We start from the raw sequence: 9,077 nt of genomic DNA, 5'->3' as shown, positions 1-9,077 counted from the left end.
TCAGCGACTCCGTTCTGTCCGTGATCTAAAGTGGGAGAGAGAAGACAAAGATAGTACTGTTGTCCATGGACCTCAGATGGATGTAGGTCAGCTCAGCTGATCTTAATTCAACCATTTCTCTTCCCTGATCCTTCACCCAGATTTGGTAAACCTCACAGCTCTTTTGTGCCCCAGAAAAGAAGAAAACAGAGACAAAAATGACTTCCAATTCAAAGGGAAGGCTCTTCCTTAACACCAGCTCCTAAAAGAGCCAGGGAGCAGCAACCAAGTGACAAGGCACCTTCTCTCCCTGTGCTGCGGGAAACATCACCTACCAAGTTAGCAGATAAAGAGCAGCACTAAGAGCTCATTTTAAGATGCTTTCAGGATGCTGGTGCTAAATTTTATCTAAGCAGAGAACAAACCAACATCACAGAGAGGCCATGTTTAACAACTCTGCCCAAGAGAGCATATCAGAGAAGTGCACAACCACCAGACAGTGCAACCCTGGCCAATAGAAGTGCTAGGGAGAGCAGCTCTGGAGGGTCCCCACACTGCAGCATAACAGGTATCACCTATAAATGAGCATCAAGTTAATCAGAGGGGCCTAGAAAAGGCTGTAGGTGTCAGAAGATCTCAGTCTGACAGTCTAGGAGGAACAATCTTGCCCTAAGCTATTCAGAGACCACCTCACCCTGCCCAGCAGGGCAATTCCTGTCAGCAAGAGTCATGCATTTCTCTAGTTCCAAAGCACTTTCTGAAGACCAGAAGAAACCACATCTGCTAACTCAGCCAGCCTCAAAACTCTGAGCTCACAAGCAGCCTGGGGCAGAACCAGGCCAGTTCAGGGCTTCCCCCCTGCCACCAGGCATCTATTTCAGCCCGCAGGCCACACTGGCCCTCTGAACCCCAAAGACCCATCACACTGCAACCCAACATCTGCCTGCCCCCAGCTGCGCACCTGGCCTCCACCAGCCGCAGCTGGCAGGGCAGCTGCCTGCCTGCTGCAGACGCTCTCGTCTTTCCATTACAAGCAGCATTTCTGCTGAGCAATCCTGTGCCAAAACATCTTCTTGGTGGTCAATGTGTTTAATTCTCCATGTGTGCACAAAGCCCTAGGAGCTGGGGTGTAAAGACTCCCCTTCCTTTGGAAGGATCTCAAGCTCATTTTTCTAAGCTGCTTTACATTCAGCTTTGTGTATCGGTGAGCTCTGACATCACATGAAAAGACACAGAGACTACATTACTAAACCTTTCCCTGAGCTAATCCTAGCAGCAGCAGTTGAGCTCAGGTCAGGAAGCTTATGTGTGTTTTGAGGTTGTAATGACAGAAGTTTCAGCATGCAAAAGACACTGCAAGTGCTTCCTGCATTTCCCCCACCAGTCCCACTTCAGGGATATGCTTTGGCCACCCCCACCCCACTTTTCAAATGTAACATTAGCACCTGGCCTGCATCCACACCCTCTTTTACTCTCCTCTTTTTATTTGCCTTCTCAAAAAGCAACGGTTGTAGGTGATGAAACCTTCCTCTTATGATCTATTTACCAGTGCAATTCCTCCCCATCCAGGAAATAACTGACTGAGAAGCAAATAGCACAGATCTAAATGCAAAAAAAAGGGAAGATAATCCCACCAGCAGATTAACAGGCTACCCAGGCTCCTCACCATTTCGCTCCCTGCTATAATTGACAGGCTTAGGGCTTGCAAGGACAAAAAGCCATTCACTACAGAAATCCCTTATCTCCGTCTATTGTATTTAAAAGCACATGCACAGAACTGAGGATTTGCAGGAAACGCCACACAAGTCACGAGATGCAATTCAGGTGCTGTTCAAAATGAGTGTTGCAAGAGCACCAAGGCAGACAGATGGGATTGGGAAGGACCTGATGCTTCAGAGATCAGGAATCTCCATTTGTTTAAAAAAAAAAAACTTAAGTCATCCTCTCTGACTGTATTCTAAGTAAGTCAGGGAATTTCCAGTGCTTTAAGTTTAGGGGGGTTTTTTGGGGAAGGGAAATTTCATTTTCTGATTAAGTTACTGTCATCTTTGACCAAATTCACAAGCTGAAAGCACGGACATCTTTCTCAGTATTACGATATTCCCTGGAGTCCTCAATGAACTTTAGACTTTACAGTGATTGGCAAAGCCTAGACAGAGCAGGCACAGAAGGAGGAGAGGAGGGTGACAGCCAAGAAAGATGAGGGAAACAGATCGGGTGACTGGTCCCAGCCTGCAGCAGGAGCGGGGTAACTGGATTCACACCCTACAGTACCATAGCCCTGGATCATCTTTCCTCATCAGTGGTTAGGTGCTCTACTGTGATCATGGCCATGCCTCCAGAGGGTCCCCAGGAACACAAACCTTCATGGAGCACACGGCAGCATGGTCAGAGCACTCCTCCTCCTCCAGGCTGGTGGGGCTTGGAGCCTTCTGGCGTTTTTCTGGTGTTTCTTCATCAGCCTCATTTCTCCTTCTCTTCTTTTCCTGAGTGCAGACAATGAAGAAGCTGGGAAGTGAGCTGGTCAGTGTCCGTGATGTGGCAAAAGTGATTCCCCTCCCCACCCCCACTCCCATCTTCCCCAGACTTCCTGCTTTACACTAAACAAATACAGGAGCACAGAAACTTGAGTTCACATCATCTGATGTCCACATGCAGGAAGAAGTTTGTATGTCATTATGGGGGAAGATGGAAACTGGAGACATATTGCAGGATCAAGGTGCCAAACTGATACGGAAAGGGGTCCTTGCATCAGTTGATAAGGATTTCTTACCACTACTGATATAGGAAAACTTGAATTCCTTGTTTAGAGGCTGCAAGGAGAGAGAGCAGCTACCTTTAGAATAGAGCTAGGAAGACTCACACACACAGTTCAAGTGTAAAAAGCATACCAGCCTCAGAAGCCAAAAATCCAGTTACAAACAATATTTGAAGTACAGCCACCCTGACATTAGGACTTGCACACCACTCCAGTTCCAGCTTTGTCTCTCTCGTTAACCAGGAATTACACCCCATGAGGAGAGTGAAGAAAGAAAACCTCGGCTGGGAGCAATGCAAAATTTAGAGATACGTCAAGCCAAAGTGCTCCAAAGGTGCAATAAAGGCAACAAGCAGTAAAATTTAGATTTGAGTTCTCCTGAAGAGCTACTCTCTGCCCACAAAACCACAGGAGAAACCGTAGCACTTTCCTTCTCAGCATTGCAGGGACACAACTAAAGCACCACAAACTCTGGGAACAAACACACCACCCTCACAAGAGGACAGAGGCTGCCTACAGCGACCCCAAGAAGGCACAGAGGCAAGAGTGGCGTGGTAACGCCAAGGTTACACCATGATCAACGCCCAGCAATGTAAGCAGCAATAGGGAGCTGAGGTCTTGGAGAGCAGCCCCCAGCTCTGCCACCAGCCCTGTGGAGAGGAGAAGGTCAGCTCCTCCTGATCCCACCTCTTGACTGGCTATCTCCTCTTCCTCCTGCTCTTGGACCTGTTGTTCTTCCTGGCACAGCCTCTCTTCTTCCCCAATAACCACATTCTCCTCCCGGATCTCTTCTGGGCTTTCCTGATGCAGCTGAATCTGCTGCAGCTTGACTTCTGCTTCACTCATACCAGCGTCCTCTTCTTGATACGACAGTTGTGGAGACCTAGAAGTTGGGGGGAGAGGTGTCAAAGAAGCAAAACATGTTGTTACGAGCCTACAGATACCATCAGGGGCCTCAGACCTCTACAAATCCAGTTTTATCACTCCCCCAAGCCTACAACTTGCTGGGTGTTTTACACCAGGGCTCGCAGCCACTTCGTTGTCCCATTCAGTTCCAGGCACCCAGATAGAACAGCAGTCACATCACACTCCCACACTCTGAACACCCAAGACACAGCTCAGCTAAGAGCTGTAGCAGAGCTGAAGGTATCTGCACCTTTCCAGCCTCACTGCAGACAAGACCTGCTGGAAAACAGGGATCACGCCTCCACTCAGACCCCAGGCAGAGAGGACACTACCACCATGATGTGGTGCTGGCTCAATTCTCTGCTTGGCTACAGCCAAAATTCCAGGGCAACCAGCATGCTCCATGGTCCTGGTGCACAAACACAGGTCTGATGGTGTCCCCATGGATCCCAGCACCAATTCAAGGTGGAGCACCAAACAGTCTGCCTCTGCCTAAACCCACCTTCTGCATTAACAGAGCCTCCAAGGCTCTGGGGAGAAGACCCAGGAGTATGTTTAAGCAATGGGCTTTGCAGAAGCAGAGCAGCTGATGCCTTTGGGCACAAAGTCAGTTGGGAGCACATGGCCCCAGATGTTATTGCCATCTTATTTTCCCTGGCCAGAGAACAGCTTTCTCCTCCCACCCATTTCTTAGAAAATCACCCGGCTTATGGCAGCCAGGCTAGAGAGCTGGCCAGCAGGCAGCTGCCAGAGCCCAAGGCTGACTCACTGCTTCTGCCTCACCAGCCAGCACCAAAACATGGAAAAGAGTTCAAGCAAGACTTTTCCACCCACCTCTCTGCTGCTGGGAAGGCAGCTCCCAAGACAGCCCCTGTCCAGCCCTCCTCACTGACCACACAGGGAAAAGGCTGATGCGTATGCTGGCTCACTTGGCTCGTTACTAATTCTGCTCCCACAGCAGCACAGTCACCAACAGCAAACAGGCTCTGAAGGCCCAGGTAACTAGTTTCTCTCGCTCAGGATGCCAGCAATGCCTCCAGCTAAAGTAGGAGCTCATAGTAAAATTGATGCAGCCCATAGGATGGCTTTTGCACCGCAGCAATTTTGTATGAGAGGCAGCTCACCTGACACAGTACTCCTGCACACAGGCGATGACACAGATCACCCCTACAAGGGGAGAACCAGAACCAAAAAGAAAACATACCTTAGCACCAAGACCCTCAAGGGATGCACAAGCTGGTTTAGCTCCATCCCACAGAAAGCAACTGTCTCCATCCCCTCATTCATAGCCACCACCTAAACATCCTTCACATGACAAACCAGGGGTTGTTCCACATTCGGTTAAGCAGGAGAGAGGAGAGTTGGGACACCCTGGCCACAGTACTCTTGTCCCAGCACGGGGGAACCCAGCCAAACGCACAACCTACCTGTGCTCCCACTGCACTCCAAGCCTGTCCTTCAGGTGAGGAAAGGCAAAGCTGCTGAAGAGACTTTATAGGGCACAGCCACTCACAGGCAAGCAAGCCCAGCTTCAGCAAAAAGCCCACTCCCAGCAAGCACACAGGGTCCAGCCCTTCAACTCCTTCTCCTACCCAGCTTCTAGCCACAACCCCGCTCACCTGCCTTTAAAACACCACCCCTTTCAGATGGGCTTCACCTGCCACAGATACCACCTCCTCCTCCGCTCAGCACCCTCCTGCCCTGCTACAGAATAAACACCAGCACCACATAAAAACCCGGGGAATAAGTTCTAGAAAGGACAACACAACATTTGCAGCTAATTCTCTTTTGAGGGTCAAGGAGGGAACAGCAGCAGCAGCAGCTTTTCTCTCCAAACGACCCCTTTGCAAGGGGGTGGAAAAAGAGGCAGGATGCTAAAAAGCAGCTGGGGCTGATTTTGAATTGCTCCCACAGATGTGAAAGTCAAGGCCATGGTGAGGTGCTTGAGCAATGCTTGTGGGGTCAGGGCTGCAAAGGTACAGCTTGCAGAGCACTTTGGCTCCAGTGTTTGGGAAAAAAGTAAGAAAAAGGCGAGCTCTGTTTATTTGTTCAGCAGTAAATATTAATCTTAGGCATTTTTTCAGTCTCGGGGGTAAATAAGAGGCTATGTCATCACAAGGGGAAAATTCCCTATAAAAGTCAGGCTGCTGAGAGAGCTGAGTCACAGAGTTCGCGCACAGGTAGACGGTGTCCGAGGGAAGTGGTTGAGGCAGGAGTTTGGTTCACCTCAGCAAGAGGAGAGGGGAACTGAGCAGCTGGCACACAAGCGCTTCTCAGGGCGCTTTGCTGCCCGTTTTCCCCCACTGAAAGTGAGTCAAGCACAAGGTGGGCTGGGGCCATTACACCCACTATGCTGACATGAGCCAGGAAGCAGCAATAACTTAGAACAGCTTTTTAGCCTGGCCTGGATTATGTTAGAGGCCATTTCAGCCCCTGCAGCAGCTCAGGTGGCTTAAATCCGCTGTTGTCACTCCTCCAAACCCAGGCGTCCTGGCAGGCTGCCATTGCTCGGAGTGCAAAGCTCAATCCAAACATCCCTGAAGCCTGTGGCAGCCCCTGAGCCTGTTCCTCCCCACGAGCCCCCACAGCAGGGGAAGAGCATCCATCCCTGCCCTGCTCACGCTCCAGCCTCTGGCCTCATTTTAATATGTGCTAGGCTCGACCTGGCCTTGGTCGCCCCTCCTCAGGGATGGACCTTTTGCTGGGCACATCCCCTCGGTCCAGCTGTGGCTTACCCACCTCTGTTTGCGCTGCTCAAGCTTCTGGGACCAGTCACTGAAGCCCTCATCCTCCTCCAGCTCTGAAGTCCCTGATGGCTTAAAGTCATAGCTGAAACACAGCAAGAAGGAAAATTAGAATGAGAGAAATGCAAAAAAAAACCCCAAACCTGGCCTGAAAGAGCCCCATACAGCCTGATACCATCCTTCTCTGCCTCCAGTTATTACGTAGTCTTTCCTCTGGCTGCTCCCAGTTCCCACTTGAAGCCTTATCCTCCATTATAGGAAAGATGCCACGTGCTTAGGAGCTCCCAGAGGGGATCTCTCGGGTCGTCGCTGCAAGACGAAGAGGTAGAAGGAGCAGCTCCTTGTCTCTAGCAGGAGCACCCTGCTGCCTGCCTGGCCCCTGGGGCTGCGCGCAGGCGAGTGAAAGACAAGCAGCACATCAAAACCAGGAAGTCCCACTGCAGAGGGTGCTCACCAGCGCGGAACAGGGGGCCAGGATGCCTTCTCTTGATGGGCTGGCCACGCTGCTGGGGATGAGCCCAGGACACGCGGTTGTTCTGGGTGGGATCCTCATAATTCCCTACAGATCTGAGCCAGTCACGTGCATTCAGGCACAGCTCCAGGCTGGCCCTGCATGGGGATTGTGGGGCTTTTTCCTATTTCTTTCCTCGTGTTTGCAAGGAGAATTGCCTCCAGGCTGGGGGTCCTGGGTGGGCTGCCATATGGCAAGCATTGGCCTGAGGAGGTGGCTTCACAGATGTCTTGGGGACACAGGACAGTCACGTCACCTGGGAATGGGAATGAGGATGTGGGACTCACAGATTAGTTTAAAACTCAGGAGTTCAAACTCATATTAAACATGGGTGAGTCTTTTCTTTGCTTTTCTGACTCATACGAGGTGTCAGGAGCTGCTTTGCCTCCTCCAGGACCCCGGTGACTTGAAATACGAGGCATTTCTCTGAGATTCGGAAGTCTCCAATATGGAACTGACTGCAGGAGAGGAGGGTTACAAAAAACACATGCCATCGCCCGGCTCAGCCCCGAGTTTGAGCACAGCCCAGCTCCTGCTGTGCTTCAGCATCCCCTTAGACTCCTGAGCAGTGATGCTGCCTGGGTCTCGGATGCTGCAGCCCGGGCTGGGTAGTTTTTCACCATGTGTGTGGCAGTAGCTTGTGGATGCTCCAGGAAAACACTCAGGAAGTTTGATGCAGAGCCACGGTGGGACTGCGGATCTGCTGATGGTCAGGGGATGATGCCCATCAAGGCAGAATCTCTCCAGTATTTGTGGCCCTGGCTACAAAGGTGTGCTAGGGCTATCAGAAAAGCTCCCAGGGAGCAAGGAAGACCTGAATGCTACTTGAAAACTGGTCGCTTCCCTGTGCTCCTCTGCAAACACAATCCCGGGGAAGCACGGAGCCAGCACAGACCCATCAGCACCGCTCAAGCTGAGGTCCATCCCTCTGGCTCCCAAGGCCACACACATCTTTCCGGCAAACCCATCGCTTTGCAGGTTAGTTTTTTTTTTTTTAGTCGGGGGGAGGGACGAGAAGAGCTTCGCTCTGGCCCTCTGGTGCAAGGAAACACCGTGGGTGGGTTTGCACAAACAAGAGTGACATGGCTGGGGTGAGTCCCAGCATGGGAAGAGCCGAGGGAAGGAGAGGGAAGTGTTTACACAAGCGAGAGCGAAGCTTTTCCGAAGATTAATAGCCAGGGCTGACCCCCGCTGCATGAGCGAGCCCAGGTGGCTGTCAGCAGCGGCCGCAGAAACCAGGGATGGCCAGGGAAGGAGAAACATCCTTCTGGGGAAGCTCGAACGCTGTGGAGCAGGGAGCAAAACCCCGCATTTTGAGAGTGTCCTTCCTGTCAATGCCCCCTTCGCAGAGGCTTAAGCACTCAATTAAAATCTGGGCAACGTCAACGGTCGCGTGGGGTCAGCAGTGTGTCTGTGCCTATGCCCATGGGACCAGTGCCACAGGCTGGGTTACTGGGGCTGCTGCTGGCTGCTCTGCGCCGGAGGCTGCTCCCAGCATCTCCCAGTAAAGAGAGACCAGAGATCTCATCTGCCATTTTAAAGACCTTTACGAATTATTTTCCAGCCCCTGTATGAAGCAGGGTTTGGAAATGCTAATGATTATTATTACTTCCCAGAGCTTCTGTTTGCTTTCAGGACAGACTGCACTGGTTTTGTCTGCAGAATATGTATTTCCATAAAAGATTTTGAAGCTTCTTTGCAACGTTGTTAGACCTCTCAAATAAAAAAAAAAAAATTTAGAAAAATTTTTGAAGTATCTGAGAAAAAAATTATCTTTTAATGGAAAAGGTATTTTTTTATAAATAGCTTTTGCTGTTTTTCCAGCAAAATGAACCTGCTGCTGCTTCTCTCTGGCTGTAATCCCAAATCCTGCTGTCACATTTCCACTGTGTTGAATGTATTTAGAAATAAGTTGAACTCATACATAGTGGAAAGACTTGGGGCCTTGAGACTGACGTGGGCAGCTCAATTATCTTTTAATGGAAAAGGTATTTTTTTATAAATAGCTTTTGCTGTTTTTCCAGCAAAATGAACCTGCTGCTGCTTCTCTCTGGCTGTAATCCCAAATCCTGCTGTCACATTTCCACTGTGTTGAATGTATTTAGAAATAAGTTGAACTCATACATAGTGGAAAGACTTGGGGCCTTGAGACTGACGTGGGCAGCTCAGAGCGCAAACT

At 50.4% G+C, this 9,077-nt stretch overlaps 1 protein-coding gene across 1 annotated transcript in view; it reads right to left on the bottom strand.

Annotated features, from left to right (window-relative positions):
* The window catches only part of LOC104495515 (lymphocyte-specific protein 1-like), a gene marked incomplete at its 5' end in the record, with an annotated part of 13,154 nt that overhangs the window by 2,953 nt on the left and 1,124 nt on the right, over positions 1 to 9,077 (bottom strand). The window contains 4 exons of the mRNA XM_010138490.1: positions 3 to 25; positions 2,343 to 2,465; positions 3,425 to 3,620; positions 6,383 to 6,472. Of these exons, the coding sequence (XP_010136792.1) occupies positions 3 to 25; positions 2,343 to 2,465; positions 3,425 to 3,620; positions 6,383 to 6,472 (432 nt within the window). The remainder of the gene's footprint in view (positions 1 to 2; positions 26 to 2,342; positions 2,466 to 3,424; positions 3,621 to 6,382; positions 6,473 to 9,077) is intronic.

The sequence above is a fragment of the Buceros rhinoceros genome, unplaced genomic scaffold, assembly GCF_000710305.1.
Source record: "Buceros rhinoceros silvestris isolate BGI_N320 unplaced genomic scaffold, ASM71030v1 scaffold17596, whole genome shotgun sequence".
NCBI classification, from domain to species: domain Eukaryota; kingdom Metazoa; phylum Chordata; class Aves; order Bucerotiformes; family Bucerotidae; genus Buceros; species Buceros rhinoceros.
The sequence above is the reverse complement of the archived record's forward strand: the minus strand, read 5'-3'. Positions and strand labels throughout refer to the sequence as shown.